The sequence below is a fragment of the Patagioenas fasciata genome, chromosome W (genome assembly GCF_037038585.1).
Source record: "Patagioenas fasciata isolate bPatFas1 chromosome W, bPatFas1.hap1, whole genome shotgun sequence".
NCBI lineage: Eukaryota > Metazoa > Chordata > Aves > Columbiformes > Columbidae > Patagioenas > Patagioenas fasciata.
In genome coordinates this window covers 2,136,144-2,156,032 of record NC_092559.1, presented here as the reverse complement: position 1 = coordinate 2,156,032, position 19,889 = coordinate 2,136,144, and the positions used below count along the sequence as shown (strand labels likewise).

Below are 19,889 nucleotides of genomic sequence, written 5' to 3'. Positions count from 1 at the left end.
TGGAGAATGGCTTAAAAATAAGGGACATGGGTCTGCAGAGCAGTTGTATGAGCAGAGCCTGTTCTGAAGGCCTTAGCATAAGTAGCAAGACTAGGCCACAGTGGGAACCGCTGACTGTTTCAGTAAAATCAGCAAGGTCACTGAGACCTTGGCAGAGTTTCACAAACAGCTTTCAAGAGCACAAGAATGTAGAATAAGCATAGCTAGCAGCTGCAAGTAGGAGGACCATGCAAATGTGACTGTTAGAGCTTAAGCCAATTAGTAGGTGACAGGTATGCATAATTATCGTGAACTGTATAAGTATATGCTGTTCGGGCTAATAAATTGAACTATGCTTTATCACTCATATTGGGTCGACCTGTGTGTTCCTCCGCTGTTCAAACTCATAATTATGTTCCAATTAGCCCCCAAAGACAACTAGTGACATTTTAAATTTAATTTCAATACTTTCTAATTTGTTCAAAGAATTAACGTTAAGCCTAGGCGACAAAGGGTTAAAATAATAGGATTTACCAGCAAAAGTGAAATATGCCCTGTAGCTAAAGTAAACTTGTTATTGCAAGGGGAGAAAAGAATATCAAGACACCAATTATCAGTAGTTTCAGGGAAGGAAAATGCTTTAGGCTTTGATGTATTACAAGGACAAGTTTAGAAACTGCTGGATGGGAGTGTTTGGACTTTTGGCCACCTGGAGTGTACTTGGTTAGCTAAGCAAAAACTAGCAGCTACCCATGGGCATCAGTGAACTGGCACAGTTTGCTCGCTGTGAGCTGCATACTTGATGCCTGACTCAAAAAATAACTCATGTCCCTCATGATCCTGTCTCTGCAGCTGACTGGACAGGTATTGCGGAGGTCATAGCTGATCTAGAAAAAGACACATTGTCTCCAAATGCAGTCCCAATATAATTCTCCAGTGTGGCCAGTTTAAAAAAAAGACAGGAGATGGTGCTTAGCCATAGACTATAGAAAGTTAAATGCAAACACCACTTCTCTTACGGCTGCCGTCCCGAACACAGCTACATTAACTGCCACCATCCAAGCTGCCAGTCACCCTTAGATTGCAATACTATATGTAAAAGATATGTTCTTTATGGTGTCATTGCAGGAGGAAGATAAAAGAAAATTTGTTTTTACCTAGGATGGGATACAATTTGCTTTTAACAGACTTATTCAGGGATATAAGCATTCATAGAATCATTTAGGTTGGAAAAGACCTTTAAGATCATCGAGTCCAACCATGAACCAAACACTGCCAAGTCCACCACTAAATCATGTCCCTAAACGTCATGTCTACACAAATACTTCTAGGGTTGGTGACTCAACCACTTCCCTGCGCAGCCTGTTCCAATGCTTGACAACCCTTTCAGTGAAGAAATATTTCCTAATATATCCAGTCTAAACCTCCCCTGGCACAACTTGAGGCCATTTCCTCTCATCGCCTGTTACTTGGGAAAAGAGACCAACACCCTCCTCACTACAACCTCCTTTAAGGTAGTTGTAGAGAGCGATAAGGTCTTCCCTCAGCCTACTTTTCTCCGGGATAAACCCCAGGCCATTCAACTGCTCCTCATAACACTTGTTCTCAAGACCCTTCACCAGCTTTGTTACTCTTCCTTGGACATGCTCCAGCACCTCAATGTCTTTCTTGTAGTGAGAGGCCCAAAACTTTCATAAACTCATGCTGACTGGGCCCGATTGCCTGGTTGTCCTGTATGTGCCATGTGATGGCACTCAATATGAGCTGCTCCATAACCCTCCCCAGCACAGAGGTCAGACTGACAGGCCCATAGCTCCCTGGATCTTACTTCCAGCTCTTCTTGAAGATGGGCATCACATTTGCTAATCTCCAGTCGACTGGGACCTCCCTGGTAAATAACATCATAACTTTATCCTTGTGTCCTGAACCTATTAACATGATGCCTCCTTAACATTACCATAATAAAATGGCACACCCAATTATATAGAAGAGCAATTTTCTCTTATTTTGCTGAAAAATTGAGGTAAATTGTAAATAACAATAGCAACATTAGTCCAATTTGTAACTCAGTGATGCAGATCAATAAATTATTCCCCTATAGCAGCTAAGCCATCATGGTTTTTTTACAAAAATATGACAAAATAGATCAAAGTTTTCACAGACTCTGAATCACTTACCTGCGGATGACAGAATTTCACTTTGGGATTGTTGTCAATTTCCCATAATCCTTCATTAAAGCCTTTTCTTTTATTTGGTTTGCCATATTTTTCTTTATTTTCATAATAAGGGAATATATCCTTTGGTCCCAAGAATGCCCTTCAAGAGATGAAAACATTAGTTATCAGAAACATCACATTTTTAAATTGTTACTCTTTGAATTAACTTTAGCACCAGATATTATAAAAAATAATAATATTCATTAATGAGGCATCTGAAGTGATATTCTGTAATCAGTAAAGTGCTGCTACTGAAGCATTTTTAGTCTTCTAAACTTTTACTTTCAACAAACCTTTTTCCATTAGTACGACACTCACTGCTCTCTCCTAGGTGTTGAGTGTCCCAGTAGGAAACAGTCAATCACAGAATCACAGAATGTCAGGGATTGGAAGGGACCTCGAAAGATCATCCAGTCCAATCCCCCTGCCAGAGCAGGAACACCCAGATGAGGTTACGCAGGAAGGCATCCAGACGGGTTTTTAATCTCTCCAGAGAAGGAGACTCCACAACCTCCCTTGGCAGCCTGGTCCAGTGTTCTGTTACCCTCACTGTGAAAAAGTTTCTTTGCATATTTAAGTGGAACATCCTGTGTTCCAGTTTGTACCCATTGCCCCTTGTCTTATCATTGGTTGTCACCGAGAAGAGCCTGGCTCCATCCTCGTGACACTCACCCTTTACATACTTATAAACACTGAGGTCATGCCTCAGTCTCCTCTGAGCTAAAGAGCCCCAGCTCCCTCAGCCTTTCCTCATTAGGGAGATGCTCCACTCCCTTCAGCATCTTTGTTGCCCTGTGTGGGACTCTCTCCAGCAGTTCCCTGTCCTTCTTGAACTGAGGAGCCCAGAACTGGACACAATATTCCAGATGCGGTCTCACCAGCAGAATAGAGGGGGAGGAGAACCTCTCTCAATCTACTAACCATCCCCCTTCTAATCCACCCCAGGTACCATCGGCCTTCCTGGCCACAAGGGCCCAGTGCTGGCTCATGCTCACCCTGCTGGCCCCAGGACCCCCAGCTCCCTTTCCCCTACGCTGCTCTCTAATAGGTCATTCCCCAACCTATACTGGAACCTGGGGTTGTTCCTGCCCAGATGCAGGACTCTATGCTTGCCCTTGTTATATTTCATTAAATTTTTCCCCACCCAACTCTCCAGCCTGTCCAGGTCTCTCTGGATGGCAGCACAACCTTCTGGTGTGTCAGTCACTCCTCCCAGTTTTGTGTCATCAGCAAACTTGCTGACAGTCATTCTATTCCCTCATCCAAGTCATTGATGAATATACTGAATAGTACTGGTCCCAGTACTGACCCATGAGGGACTCCACTAGATACAACTAGACTCTGCCCCATTGACCACAACTCTCTGGCTTCTTCAACCAATTCACAGTCCACCTCACTACCCAATTATCCAGTCCACATTTCCTCAGTTTAGCAATGAGGATGCTGTGGGAGACTGTGTCAAATGCTTTACTGAAATCAAGGTAGACCACATCCACTGCTTTGCCATCATTTATCCACCTAGTTATGTCCTCATAAAAGGCTATGAGGTTGGTTAAGCAATGTTGTGCCTTAAATGTTATGTCTTGTTAAGATCACAGTTGAGAGAGTGTCCTGGTTTCAGCTGGGATAGAGTTAATTTTCTTCCTAGTAGCTGGCATAGTCCTGTTTTTTGGATTTAGGGAAAGAAGAATGTTAATAAAACACTGATGTTTTAGTTGTAGCTGAGCAGTGCTTACACTAAGTCAAAGACTTTTCAGCTTCTCATACTGCACTCCCAGCGAGGAGGAGGCTGGGACTGTACAAGAAGCTGGGAGAGGACACAGTTGAGACAGCTGACCCCAACTGACCAAAGGAATATTCCATACCATATGATGTCATCCTCAATATATAAACTAGGGGGAAAGTTAGCCGGGGGCTGCTGCTCAGGGACTGGCTGGGCATTGATCAGTGGGTGGTGAGCAATTGTATTGTGCATCACTTGTTTTGTATATTCTTTTATCATTATCATTATTATTATTATTATTATCCTTTCCTTTTGTGTGCTATCAAACTGTCTTTATCTCAACCCACAAGTTTTACCTTTTTTTTTCAGATTTTCTCCCCCATCCCACTGTGGGGGGAGTGAGTGGATGATTGTTTGGTGTTTAGCTGCCTGCTGGGTTAAACCACAACAAAGAGTCACCCACTGCTGTCAAACAATGATAAAAAATTGAGCAGCTGACTGATGTTCAGAAAGAGACATTACTTCCTTAACAAACCAAGATAAAATGTGAAGAAATAAAGATTCCTTAAATCCTGGAAACATAATACAAGATAATGAGTACGAATATAAGAAGATATGGTTTCAAGCCAATGCAAAATTTTTCAAAGCTATTAAATTAAAACCAGTACATCTCGGATGATGAAACAAAGTTGGGAAAGAATGATTTCCTATATCTTTGTAAGAATGATATATAGTTTATCCTGAAAGACATGGAAATCTAACAAAAAATATACAACTTTATTAAATGCTTTACATGAAATGCTCAGCATTTCTAAGTATCTTGTATATCTGAATGAAAATCAGTTTATCAAGAAAATTATAATCTTGCTGTTCAAAGATAATTAAAAAGGCCCAAACCCTCTGCTTAAGTTAATAGTGTTTTGAAATGAGGTGGCACTGATACCATAAAATCGGTAAATTAATAAACTCTTAAAACCACTTTTTAAGGTTTTAAAAGTAGAATTCCTTTTATTCGGCACCGGGACAGCACTGGGCATGCTCCTCCATAAGTGTGTCATCGACTGATCATTCTTACTTGGCTTCTATTGACAGAAAAATGACATATGCATTACAATTCTTAGAAACCATTAAAATATCATATGCATATTCTAAGAATTAATTACATAAACATGAGGCTACTTATTCTACGGTCTCTTCTGCCATCTAACATTCTTTTCTGGGCATTGCAGTCTTTTTGGTGGTTGTTTCTTCCTCTTCAGGGGTCGTTTCTCATCTTCATCACATGCCCACTAACTGAACTCTCCACGTCGGCAACTCTTCGTGCAAGCGCAGTAAATATATGTTCATACAAGCTTATCTGTTAAGCAACACTAAGCAACATTTGTATAGTCTTTGGTTATTTATTACTTCAGCATCCTGCTTCAGGTTCTGTTTCTAAAGACCAGGTCTTGTTTCAGAAGAATATGCCGTAAATCTATGATAATCCTAACAATAGGGTATAATTACTAAGCACAAAGTTACCCCTGGTACAAGGTCTGCTTATACAAAGGACATTGTGGTTGGTTAGTCTTAAAAAAAAAAAGCTACATTCCTTTTTTTTTTCCTAAGCTATATGAATCCTATGATTTCTTAATGATCAGAAGTACAGCTTAATAATCAGAAACACAGGTATCAGCACAGAGTTAGAAACAAACTTAAATTTTTTTGTATATTCTATTTTTTAATTAATTAGATTTTTTAGTTGAAGCGTGAAGAGATAGATACTCAATAATGTGGCTAGTAGAAGTGTTAAATTGCTCCTTATTTCACATTTCTTTCCCATCCTTATTCATAAAAAGAAATGTGAAAAAAAAAACATAGTTTCAGTATCTGGGGCTTAAAACTGCTTCTTTTTATCTTTGTTTTCATCTACAGAAACTGGGCTCCCTAATTGCAGGCAAAAAATCCTCCCTCTAAAAGCCATACATTATTATCTGTAGTGCAAGTTGCACAACTATGGCTATTAGACTGACACCTTTTCCCACAAATTGCAGTATCTACACTGTATTTTTTTTCTAAGCCAGACCTGGGAAAACAAGGTAATAAAGTACTAAACACCAGTATTCTGCTTTGTACTGCAGAACATCAAGGCACATGAAGTTTCTGCTGTAGTACCACATCCTCTAGAGTTAGGATTTCATAGTAGCAATCCAACTGCTGTTAATAGAAAAACAGAAAACTTCAGTGACCAACATTGTCATTTTCATCCCTGTGCCTATATCCAGCTCTGTCTGACAAAGTATAATTCTAAGATCCAATTGCTTGAATTGAAGATGCTGCTACTGTTTTTATGAGATAGTTCATGGTAAAGTTCAAACAAACAAAAAATCCCTAAGTTTCATTTCCCCGTTTTTTTCATTATCTCTATAATAAAGTATTTGAGACTTACTCCCTATTCATTTACAAAATCACAGAATGGTTAGGATTGGAAGGGACATCTGGAGATCATTTAGTACAACCCAAATTTAGATAAGATAGAGAGAATTTGCAAGTCATCTAGGAAGCTTAAGCATTTCCTACTCCAGTAGTGTAAAACAATCTTATCTTTCACAGTGGCTACCATCCATCTCTCTGCGGAAGATTGTTAGAGAGCATCCATCCTACTTAATCAGAGCAAAAGGGGGGATGGGGGGAAGAGAGACAGACCAGATGAAAGAGAAAACTGCTGCTTTCCTTTGCTCTGAAAGGAAGTATTTTTCCACAGTTGTAAATCTCTACCCACAATGTTCAGAGTTGGAGCTATACTAGGAATTAGCTACCTTGCTAAGGTCATGTAGCTTACTGGGTTTTTGCAGTTACATCCCCATACACAAGAAGGAGAAAAGGTCAAGGAAACCTAAACAGGACAGATATTGTTAGTAACAGAATCAACTTTACAAGATGTTTCCCTCTATGTTCCCTTCTGGAACAGGTCAGGATGGGCCTTCGTTGGCTCTGCCCTGGATATCGCTGGATCTGTTACAGTTGGATTAACATTAAGATAGCAACCAACCTTGTAACCATAGAATTCTTGTATTCAGTAACCAAATTCTATTCTTAAAGTTGACATAGATTTATGGTATATTCTCATAAGGCAGGTAACTGTAACCGAGCCTTATTCTTAAGGTGGACATAGATTTACGATATATTCTTTTAAAGTTGGTACCTTAGAAAATAACTGATAAACATAGCATCTTTTAGATAGGAAGTTTGTGTTAGAATAGGTGCGGAATATGCTAATGGTTGTCAGGGGTTGTAATGAATATGTATGTGACTAACTTGTATAATAAGGTGTAATCTGAATCAGCTGTTCGAAGCCAGCTTTGAGTGCGAACCCCTGGTTTCCCAGCGCTGAAATAAAGCACTGCATATAACTACGTCCGTGGTTATGTGTCCTGATTGCTAACAATATCACCCTGACATATAGGGTCCAGGGTCTTGAGTCCAGAGTATGACCTTCTGCCTGCCTATGACTAGCTAAAATTTGTGCTTATGTGTTTTACTCAAACAAGAAATTCACATAAAGATTTGTTAAAATACAAATATCTAGTTTATACCAAATTTTCCTTTAGAAAAGGCTAATATTTCTAAACCAAGAAGACAGCTGACAAATATGTTGAAAAGAAGAAATAGGCTCTTAGGGTTTTGTTGGTTTTGTGGTTTGCTTTTTGGTTGGTTGGGTTTTGTTGCTGTTGTTTTGTTTGTTTGGTTTTGGTTTGTTTTGTTTTTTTCAAGAATATCAAGAAGTTACAAATTTAGTTTTTGGTGAAGCTCAGAAGAAAGCAACAATGAAAATCAAAATACAAGCTTATACTTTAGAATCATAAAATCATTGAAGTTGGAAGGTAACACCTCTGGAGATTGTCTAGTCCAGCCCTCCATGCTCAAAGCAAAGTCAACTAGAGCAGGTTGCTCAGGGCCATGCCCAGTCAGGTTTTGAGCATTTCTGAGGATGGAGATCCCACAACCTCTCTGGGCCACCTCTTCCAGAAGAAAGGAAGTACTCTGCAACACTGTAAGATATGAGAGGCAGATTCAAAAACATTTTTCAAAGTTATATTCTAAAGAAAACATTTGAGAACTTTGAAATGCAGTAGCCCTGAATCTACCACATTACCAAAACCAATTTCAGTAAAACTGCTTTGTATGAGTATCAAAGAGTGGGTATGAGGTGTCAAATTTGCCAATAATCTACATGCAATCAAACATTATTTCAGAACCTGTCACATTTGAGAAAAGGTCATTGTGTTTCTCAGAATTCTACAGAAACTTTTAAGATTACATATAAATTCATTTATTTCTACCCTACACTTGATTTGTGTTCCTGAATACATCTTCACAAATGACAGTAAAAACAAGTAGTGCGATCCAGAATGGCATATGTTTAAAAGGAGAGAAGTAAAAGGGTGCTTTATTTTAATTGTCAAAACATCCTGAAAAGGGTACAAACCTACTGAACACTATAAAGCAAGGACAAAAAAGGGGGGAGAACAGAATTCAAACCTTGCTTCCTCTCCCCACAAAACCACAAAAAATAATTGACCCTGTATAGAACTATATGGAGTGATGTGAACAGTCAATAAAACGCATGGTTATAGGAGCCAAACATATACAAAGCTCATTGACAGAAAAGTCACTTCTTAAAAAGAGTTAAATAGAAAGCAATGTCAGTGAGAGCTGATACTGTTTTATTTTTAATTCATCAGAATACTGTATTTTCTTCACCACATTTATTTTTAATGATAGGTAGGAAGTACCACTTTAGAGAGATTTTTATAGATTTCTTAATGGTCTGAAGGAGGACAAAAATCTTTCTGCAAGATGTACAAGACATGAAACAATTATACAGACAATTAGCTGTGTGACCTGCTTTACAATACTATTCGCAGCTTTTAAAAAAAGGAAATAAAACCAGCATTTCCCCCACAAGTCAAATTGGTAATTAACACTGAATTAAAGATCTCTGTAATCTACAGTAGAACAACATTATGAAGCAGCATGACATATTTGACTATAATAGTCAGAGAATAGCATAAAAACATATTTAGAAGTGGGAAAAATTGAGTCCTTTCAAAGGAAATGTTACGTTCTGTTGCAAAAATGTTAGTGTTACAAAAAATATTCATCTTTCTTGGATACTTCACATGATAGCAGGCATGAAACTAACTGGGGTGAGATCTTGGGCTTCAAATGCACCTCTTCACTTTTTCTCCCCCTCTCCCCCTCAAAGGACTCAAATGCTACTTATTCCATAGTTTTCAGATTTATTTCATTTTCCTGTAGAATACAGTTTTGAGGATACGGGACTATAATTAAAATCCCTTACAAAAGAAAGATAGATATGTCAATCATACCACTTTGGGTAGGCTCTTGCTTTTTCACTGAGCAGGAAAAAGTGCATGTTGCAGGGGATAGTAGACTATAACCACACCATTTCACAGCAAATGTGGAAAGCAAGCTGCCTATCTTGCCATTAGAGATTAATTTAAGAAAATATAGTCTGCCACCGAATCACATACTTTTCAAACACTCAATGTAAAATGTTAAGCTACTTTTAAGACATCCTGCAGTTAAAACAATATGCCCTTTAATCTAAAGGACTTACGTCTCATGAGTGCCAAAAAAGAATATAGGCATTTTATTGATAGGAGGTTTTACTGCTCCATCTGGAATTTCATCCACCTAAGAGAAAGAGAGACTAGAATTAAAGTTTAGTAACAATTAAAAACACTCTAGGGGAAAACACTTAAGTGTTAAGCATTAACCTGAAGAAACAAAATATTATTGAAAAAAGTGAGAGAGATTTAAACAAAACAAGACTCAAAGATTATATATTAAAAAACAGAAACAAGTGAACAAGTAAAAAAAGAAACTAGTGATATTTGTAAGGGTATGTAGAAGGAGAGTGTCTGCTCCTTTAATGGTATCTGGTCAAGGACCTTTTCAATGCAAAAAAAAAAGGTATAATAAGAAAAGAAGGAAACCATAAACAAGAAAATACAGGGACACAAACCTGATCAACAAATAATAAGGGATGCAGTGACCAGAACCAAACCTGTTCACTCACTCTAATTGTTAAGGATATGTGGAGTATGAGAATGCTTATTCCAGCAAGGTTATCTAATCAGGGACTTTATCAGTTGGGAAACTAAAGAAAAGGGGGAAGACAGAAACAAAATATGCAGAGACAGAGATCTGACAAAACAAACACGGAGAGAGTGAGAAGAAACAAACCTTGCCACTCACACTAACTGATGGGCTATCAAGAAACTACAGGCGCCACTCCTGGGAAGATCAACCTGGAATTTGTGACTAAGATTATAAAGCAGGGGAGATCCTGGACACCAGACTGGGATGGATAAGGGAATCAATAGAACTATGCAAACCCATGAAGAGACATGTTGGTCAAATAGAAATCAGGGAGAAACAAAGAGGGATGTAGAAAGAAAGGGTTAAAACCGGGGCTGGTCAGTATGCTTGTCTAGCTGAGCCCTTTGCCTGATCACTGCAGTCTGTCCTATTGTCTTATATCTTTTCTCAACTGTCTCTCTGTGTAATCTCTCTCTGTATCCCATGTGTATGTTTGCTGCAAAGACTTAGTGCCAGATACTTGAGTCAGACTGGGTGTGTAGATGCATTTATTGGGTTTACATATCAATATTTTGGTAGTGGGGGGTGGGGCAGCAGGAGTGACCTCTGTGAGAAAATAAGCCACCCCTATGCCAGGCAGAGTCAGTTCCATCCAGCTCCAAAACAGACACACTGCTGGCCAAAGCTGAGCCAAACAGTGATGCTGGTGATGGCTCTGTGAAAATATATTTTAGAAAGGGTTAAAAAAGGCTGTGCAACAGCAGTTGGGAGAGAGGAATGAGAAAGTGAGAGAAACAACTATGTAGACACCAAGGTCAGTGAAGAAGGAGGGGAAGGAGGTACTCCAAGTGCCAGAGTAGAGATTCCCCTGCAGCCCACAGAGAAGACCAAGGTGATGCAGGTTGTCCCCCTGCAGCCCAATGAGGTCTCTGGTGGAGCAGATTTACACACTGCAGCCTGTGGAGGACCCCACACCAGAGGAGGTGGATATACCCTGAAGGAAGCTGCAGCCTGTGGAAACCTCACACAGAAGCAGAATCCTGGCAGGAACTGTGACCCATTGGGGATCCATGCTGGAGCAGTCTGTTGCTGAAGGATTGTATCTTTGTGGAAAGGACCCATGTTGGTGCAGTTCTTGAAAGACTTTCCTGTGGGAGGGACCCCATGCTGGGGCAGAGGTAAAGCATGAGAAAGAAGGTGCAGCAGAGAGTATGTTATGAATTGACTGCAACCCCCATTCCCCATCCCTCCTGCACCACTTGTGGGTGGAGGAGGTAGAAGAATTAGGAGTGAAGGTGAGTCTGCTTTTAGTTTTGTTTTGTTTCTCACTATCCTGCTCTATTTTTGATTGTCAGCAACAAATTAATTTTTCCCCAAGTCAAGTCTGTTTTTCCCGTGATGGTGACAGGTAAAAGATCTCCCTATCCTTATCTTGACCCATGAGCTTTTTCATCTTATTTTCTCCCCCTGTCCTGCTGAAGAGGGTGAGTGAAAGAGCAGCTTGGTGGGTACCTAGCATCCAGCCAAACTTAACCTACCACACTCTGGCCTGTGGTGTCAGCTACTAGAGTGGGTGGGGGTCTTGGCCTCCAGCCACTGGGGCAACATCAGGGTGAGTACTGAAAACCACTTACTGGGAGGGATTGGCATGTTTAAGGCAAGTAAGGTGCTCAAAATCAGCAGCTGGAGCAGGACTCCGGGTCACAGCCCATGTGCCTGCTGCCAGCTGCTGGGACGGCAGAGTGTCTCTATCTTCCACCCTGTGCGTGAGTGTGTATATAATTCACTAGCAAGATTCAAGCTAGACTATCTGGTGAATAGGAAGCCCTGAGTCCAGTCAGGGGTGTCACGTGGGTGGAGGATGTGTGCTGGTATACCCAGGAGGACTTGTGAATGTGGAGTGGCTGTGGGACGAGCATATGTTTACTAGCAAGCATCATACTGGACTAGCTGGCGAGTAGTGAACCCATAAAGCAGGTAAGAGGGCCTAGGATCAAGACAGGAATGCCAGTACTGGGGAATCAGCAAATGTGCATGTGCTTGTGAATCTAGAGAGTGTCGTGTGTGTCTTCACTAGTTGAATTTCTATCTCTACTAGCCATAGAGAAGAAAGGAGGAGACTCAGCTGTCTGTCTTTGTTTTATGCAAGTCTTATATGTAGGTGCTGTTGAAGGTAGTGCCTTGTCTGTGTAGCCAGCTGCATTAGTGTCCTGTGTGTGTCTCTGGGATATATGCTCAGCTTCACTACTGGTTGAACTTACAAAAGGAAAAGCAGCAGCCTCATCTCTCAGCCTGGGCAGAAACACTGGGTTCACCAGACTGGGCTCCAGCAGATGAGCAAGAGGGAGTCCTGGGCTGGAGAAGGTGGCTGCACTCATAACATCCTTTAACAATACTAACCGTTAAAAAAGAAAATAGCATCAACAATTTTCAAATTACCATTTACTTAAAGAAAGGATGGAGTATAGGCAAAAATGAGTATTCAGTTCCTCTCAAATATCACCTCCTCACCGCAATCTATAGCAACATTTCCTGTTCCCATACTCAGCTGATGACTTACCCAAGCCTAAATGTCATATGTTATGAAAACTACAGAGGCTGTTTTGTTTTGATTTTATTTAATAATTCTAACCTCTGAATATTTTGTCCACAAGTCTACAACCACAAACTCAAGTAAAGCACTCACAGAACTTGTCATCACAGAACGTCAGACTCACAGCATGACTGAAGTTGGAAGGGACTTCTGGAGGTCATCTAGTCCAAACCCCCTGCTCCAGCAGGACCACTTAGAGCTGTTTACCCATGTCCATGTTCAGATGGCTTTTGAATATCTAGAAGGAGGGAGACTCCACAACCTCCCTGGGCAACCTTTTACAGTGCTCAGACACACTCACAGTAAAAAAAAAAAAGTGTTTCCTGATGTTCAGAGGCAACCACCTGTGTTTCGGGTTGTGCCCATTGCCACTGGTCCTGTCACTGGGCACCACTAAAAAGAGCCTGGTTCCATCCTCTTTGCACCCTCCCTTCAGGTATTTATATACATTGATGTGGCCAGCAGGACTAGGGAAGTAACCATCCCTCTGTATTCGGCACTGGTGAGGCTGCACCTTGAATATTGTGTTCGGTTTTGGGCCTCTCATTACAAGAAGGACATTGAGGTGCTGGAGCATGTCCAAAGAAGGGCAACAAAGCTAGTGGAGCACAAGTCTTATGAGGAATGGTTGAAGGAACTGGGGTTGTTTAGCCTGGAGAAAAGGAGGCTGGGGGGAGACCTTATTGCTCTCTACAACTACCTGAAAGGAGGTTGCAATGAGGAGGGTGTCAGTCTCTTTTCCCAAGTAACAAGCAACAAGATGAGAGGAAACAGCTTCAAGTTGCACCAGGGGAGGTTTAGATAGGATATTAGGAAAAATTTCTTCACTGAAAGGGTTGTCAGGCATTGGAACAGGCTGCCCATGGAAGTGGTTGAGTTGCCATCCCTAAAGGAATTTAAAGGACATGTAGATGTGGCACTTAGGGTCATGGTTTACTGGTGGAGTTGGCAGTGTTAGGTTAATGGTTGGATTAAATGATCCTAAAGGTCTTTTCCAACCTAAACGATTCTATGAGATTCCCTTCATGGGCCTTCTCTTCTCCAGGCTAAACATCATCGTCATCTTTGTGGCCCTTTTCTAGACTCTGTCCAGTATGCCCATGTGTCTCTTATACTGTGCAGCCCAGAACTGGACACAGAACTCCAGGTGTGGCATCACTGATGCTGAGTAGAGGGGAAGGATTGCCTCCCTCGACCTGCTGGCAATACTTTGCCTGATGCAACCCAGGATACCATTCACTTTCTTTGCGGCAAGGGCACACTGCTGGCTCATATTCAACTTGCTGTCCACCAGGACCCCCAGGTCCTTTTCTGCAAAGGTGTTTTCCAGCTGGGTAGCCACCGGCATATATTGGTGCATGGGGTTGTGCCTCCCAATTTGGTACCATCAGCCATCTTGCTGAGGGTATACTCTGCCCCATCATCCAGGTCATTAATGAAGGTTTTGAACAGGATCAGACCCAGTATTGACCACTAGGGTACACCACTATTTAGTGGCCTCCAACTGGACTTTGTGCCACTGATTACTATGCTCTGGGCCCAGCCGTTCAGCCTGTTTTCAGTCCACCTCCCTGTCTGCTCTTCCAGCCCATACATCAACAGATTCTCTGGGAGGATCTTCTGGAAGACAGTGTCGAAGGCCTTCCTGAAGTCATAGACAATAGTGACTGCTCTCCCCTCATCCACCAGGCCAGTCATTTCATCGTAGAATTTTATCAAGTTGTGTGTATTCCTTGCTTCACATTTTCCTCCTGGCATTCCTGAAGACTGGTTTTTCCAGTAAAGACTGAGGAAAAGCAGGTATTCAGTACATCAGCCTTTTCCATGTCCTGTGCCACCAGGGCCCCTGCCCTATTCACCAATTGGCTCACATTTTCCCTCATCTTCCTTTTGTCACCTATGCACTTACAGAAGACCCAGCAGATCAATATCTGGCTGTAGAACTGGTGTCACCAGCATAATTTTGGGGTTTTTGATCATGGGTTGGTTTACATGATACCTGGCCTGCTAGTGACAAATGGGATGCACCTGTCTCAAAGGGAGAAAAGGATCCTTGGGCAGGAGTTAGCAGGGCTCATTGAAAGAGCTTTAAACTAGATTTGAAGGGGGAAGGGGAGAAAACCAGGCATAGCAGAGACAAACCCAAGGCCAACATGCCAGCATTTGAGGGATGGGGTGCTAGCAAGGCCCTTCATTCTGCTGTCTTAGTGGAGGTAGGGGATGGAGAGCTGTGTGGTAGAAGAAACAAAAGGGTTATAGATGTGTTAGAAACTGTGGAAGTGCCTGAGAATAGCCACAAAGGAATTAGAGCTTCTCACTGGAAAAAGGTGGCAGGATCAATAGCACAGCTGAAGTGCATCTATACCAATGCACACAACATGGGCAACAATAAGGAGGAGCTGGAAGCAATTGTGCGGCAGAAAAACTACAATGTAGTGCTGCATTGGATGGCTATAAACTCTTCAGAAGGGATAGGCGAGGAAGGAGGAGGTGGGGTAGCCATGTATGTTAGGGAGGGTTTTGATTGTCTGGAACTTGATGAGGGTGATGATAGGGTTGAGTGTCTATGGGTGTGAATCAAGGGGAAGGGCAGCAAGAAAGATATTCTAGTGGGAATCTGTTACAGACCACCCAACCAGGATGAAGAGGCAGATGAAATATTCTGCAGCCAGTTGGGAGAAATCTCACAATTGCTAGCCCTTGTTCTCGTGGGGGACTTGAACTTACCAGATGTCTGCTGGAAATACAACACAGCAGGGAGGAAACAGTCTAGGAGGCTCCTGGAGTGTATGGAAGACAACCTCCTGACACAGCTGGTTAGTGAGCCTACTAGGGAAGGAGCCCCACTGGACCGGTTGTTTGCGAACAGAGGACTCATGGGTAATGTGTCAGTCGGAGGTCGCCTTGGGCATAGCGATCATGAAATGCTTGAGTTTTCTATTCTTGAAGTAAGGAGAGTGGTCAGCAGAACTGCTACCTTGGACTCCTGAAGGGGTGACTTTGACCTGTTCAGAAGGCTGGTTGGCAGAGTCCCTTGGGAGGCAGTCCTGAAGGACAAAGGAGTCCAGGAAGGCTGATCTCTCTTCAAGAAGGTAATCTTAGAGGTGCAGGAGCAGGCTATGTCCATGTGCCAAAAGATGAGCCGGTGGGGAAAAAGAAGGCCAGCTTGGCTGAAGAGAGAGCTTCTGCTGGAACTCGGGAATAAAAGGAGAATTTATAACCTTTGGAAGAAGGGGCAAGTTACTCAAGAGGACTACAAGGATGCCATGAAGTTACGCAGGGAGAAAATTAGAAGGGCCAAAGCCCAACTGGAGCTGAGTTGGGCTACTGCTGTAAAAAGGAACAAAAAATGGTTCTATAAATACATCAGCACCAAAAGGAGGGCTAAAGAAAATCTCCTTCTGGTGGATGCAGGGAGAAACATAGTGACAGAAGATGAGGGAAAGGCTGAGGTACTGAATGCCTTCTTTGCCTCAGTCTTTAATAGTAAGTCCAGTTGTGCTCCAGGTACACAGCTCCCTGAGCTGGAAGACAGGGACGGGGAGCAAAATGAAGCCCACATAATCCAAGAGAAAATGGTTAGTGACCTGCTCCACCATTTAGACATGCCCAAGTCTATGGGGCCAGATGGGATCCATCCAAAGGTACTGAGGGAGCTGGTCAAAATGATAACCAAGCCACTTTCAATTATTTATCAGCAGTCCTGGCTAACTGAGGAGGTCCCAGTTGACTGGAAGTTGGCAAATGTGACACCCGTCTATAAGAAGAGCCAGAAGGAGGATCTGGGGAATTACAGGTCTGTCAATCTGACCTCAGTGCCAGGGAAGGTTATGGAACAGATCATCTCGAGTGCCATCACGCAGCACATACAAGACAACCAAGCAATCAGGCCCAGTCAGCATGGGTTTATGAAAGGCAGGTCCTGCTTGACCAACCTGATCTCCTTCTATGACAAGGTGACCCATGTCTGGAGGAAAAGGATCTGTTGGTGTTGATCGACAGACAGCTGAACATGAGCCAACAGTGTGCCCAGGTGGCCAAAAAGGCCAACAGTATCCTGGCATGCATCAAGAATAGTGTGGCCAGCAGGACTAGGGAACTGATCATCCTACTGTACTTGGCACTGGTGAGGCCCCACCTTGAATACTGTGTTCAGTTTTAGGCTCCTCGCTACAGGAAAGAAATTGAGGTACTAGAAAGAGTTCAGAGAAGGGCGATGAAGCTGATGAGGGGTCTGGAGAACAAGTCTTATGAGGAGCAGCTGAGGGAACTAAGGCTGTTTAGCCTGGAGAAAAGGAGACTGAGCCTTATTGCTCTCTACAACTATCTGATAGGAGGTTGTAGCATGGAAGGTGTTGGTTTCTTTTCCCAAGTAGCAAGTGATAGGATGAGAGGAAATAGCCTCAAGTTACGCCAGGGAAGGTTCAGATTGGATATGAAGAAAAATTTCTTCACGGAAAGGGTTTTCAAGCACTGGAACAGGCTGCCCAGGGAAGCAGTTGAGTCACTGTCCCTGGAGGTGTTTAAAAGAAGTATAGATGAGGTTCTTAGGGACATAGTTTAGTGCTAGAGTTAGGTTATGGTTTGACTCGATGATCCTGAGGGTCTCTTCCAAGCAAAATGATTCTATGGTTCCTGTTGCCATTGACATCCCTGGCCAGATTCAATTCCATTTGGGCTTTATTTTTCCTAACCTCATCCCTTCATTTTCAGAGAATGTTTCTGTATGCCTCTCAGGTTACCCATCCTTCCACCATCTGTATGCTTCCTTATTGTGTTTGGCCAGAAGCTCCTTGTTCATCCACACAGGCCCCTGGGCATTTTTACCTGACTTCCTACTCCTTGAGATGGACCACTCTTGAGCTTGGAGGTGATCCTTGAATATTAACCAGATTTCATGGGTCCCTCTTCCCTCCAGGGCCTTTTCACACAGAAGTCTTCCAAGCACATCTTTGAAGATGTCTGTTCTCCTGAAGTCCAGGGTTGTGAGCTTGCTTTTTGCCTTGTTCCTTCCCCTCATGATCCTGAATGCTAGCATCTCATGATCACTGCAGTCAAGACTGTCTTCAACCTTCAGATCCTCCTTGTTGGTGATTATGAGGTCCAGCAGAGCACCTCTCTTCATTGGCTCCTCTATCACTTGGGTTGGGAAGTTGCCATCTGTGCAGTCCAGGAACCTCTCTGGATTGCTCATACCCTGCTGTATTGTCCCTCCAGCAGATATCAGGGTGGTTGGAGACACCCACATGGACCAGGGCCTCTGAACATGCAGCTGTTCTTAGCTGTCTGTAGAGGGCTTGATCCACTTGTTCTTCCTAGTCAGGTGGCCTGTAGCAGACAGTGACTAGGATGTCACCCTTATCTGTCTTTTCTTTATTCTTGACCCATTTAGGATCACTACGGGTGTTTTGTGTTTACAACACAGAAACTCTTAATTTATTTGCTGGCATTGTGTACTCTCTATATAAGGAGTCTTATGTATCACTAGAATTTACCCTCTGCAAAAAAAATTGAAATATATATTGGAAAAGGATGTGCACATATGAGAACATTGTGTAACTCCTTATTAATTGATGACACTATCCACAATCTAACCAATCACTCCAATGTATGTGTGTGCAACTTCTCTATGATTATTGTTTGTGATTTTAACTTTTCTGTACTGATAACTACTCATGATGATTTGTCTTTTGATTACATGTTATATCACAAGCTGCAACCAACACCTATTGGGATTAATCTGACTGTAATCAATTGACTTCTCTACCATCCTGATCTGATAAACCACCTGCAAAAAGCATGAGAAATGGGACAGAGAATTCTTATCACAGTCCATCACAATGCTGAAGAAATACATCAAGTGCTAGAGAGAGTCAAGAAAGGTGGAAGACATCAATGGTGGGAAGTCCTATGTGGATTGTCTCCAACATCAACTGGAACTCTGAACCTGATGCTACACCCTATCACGATTTTGCTAATTTCCATCATGTTATGCCTGTTGTTAACTATTATTTTCTATGTTAGAGTTTGGAGGATGTCTAGAGAAATTACCCTATTGCAACAACCTCCTCGCGTATACAACATGGCCTAGTTAAATTTGATGAAACTCAAATAATTTAAACATAACACATTTCCCTCAAATCATAACAAACTGCAGTTGGAATATGGCATTATCTATTTATAGGTACAAATGCAAGGGGCGACCACACCAACACTCTGTGGAGCAATTAGTTGACTTAAATCACAGGGTGGATTGTGGTGGCAGCAATCCCCCCCATCCCCCACCCCTCTGCTGTGTTAATCTACTACCTGGCTACCAGGGTCGTCAGGTATGATTTGGGGAAAACAATTCCCATTGTGTGAGTGCGGCAAGACGGAGCACTGAGGGACACCACACACCACCACCACCACCACCCCCCCCCGGGTTCCGTAGGTCTGCCAAGAACAATTCCCCATTGTGTAAGTATAGTGAAACTGGGAAAACTGAGGCACAAGAGCAGTGAATCAAGACACAAAGGCACACCCTTCATGCTCTTGGAACTTCTGCCGTATGGGCACAGACCCCCTTTCTGCCTGGGAAAGGTAGTAACCATCAGTCAACTTTTGATGGTTTGGTACATCTGCTACCTGGGACTCAGCCCAAGCAAAACAGTACCAGAACTGTACAATCTAGAGAGTTCTGGATACTGCCAGAATATTACCTCATCCTAAGAGTGGCTACAGTAGAAAAATACTGACTGAAGTCAATGACCTTGATACAGGAAATTAACTAATTAACACTTAAAGAACTAACACTTAAAGACTCAAATAGCTAACAGAGAGCTAACCCTTTAACCCACATCACTATTGCCTAGCCTTGCTTAGCTTTGTGTAACTTATTGTACGAGAAACAGGAGTTCCCTGATGCCTTGCAAAGATAAAAAACCTTGGGTGCATCCTTGGGTGAACTATATAACAGAAACTTGGGCACAGAACAGGAGATATGCCAGTTTTAACCACCTCAGCAGTCTGAGTCCTAACAAACTCATCACACTAGACCAAAGGTGACCGTGTACAGAGAAGAGGACCCAGGTTCACGATCACTGTGCAGCTGCAACCAGGAGGGGCCAGAGGTGGAGACTATGGAAACGGTCTCCTGGAACTCATTGTAATAAGAACCGCCTTCTCGGGGACAGGTTATGAATATGTATAGGCATTCCTAAAACTTTCATGAATATATAACGCTTTACTGCATTTAATCAAGCTCACAGCTACTGTAAATTTACACACA

At 42.3% G+C, this 19,889-nt stretch overlaps 1 protein-coding gene across 3 annotated transcripts in view; it reads right to left on the bottom strand.

Annotated features, from left to right (window-relative positions):
- The window catches only part of LOC136114587 (lens epithelium-derived growth factor-like), a 167,450-nt gene that overhangs the window by 136,544 nt on the left and 11,017 nt on the right, over positions 1-19,889 (bottom strand). For all 3 annotated transcript variants that reach the window (XM_065859960.1, XM_071801648.1, XM_071801649.1), the window contains exons 3-4: positions 9,542-9,618; positions 2,157-2,295 (exon numbers count right to left, since the gene is read on the bottom strand). In XM_065859960.1, the coding sequence (XP_065716032.1) occupies positions 2,157-2,295; positions 9,542-9,618 (216 nt within the window). The remainder of the gene's footprint in view (positions 1-2,156; positions 2,296-9,541; positions 9,619-19,889) is intronic.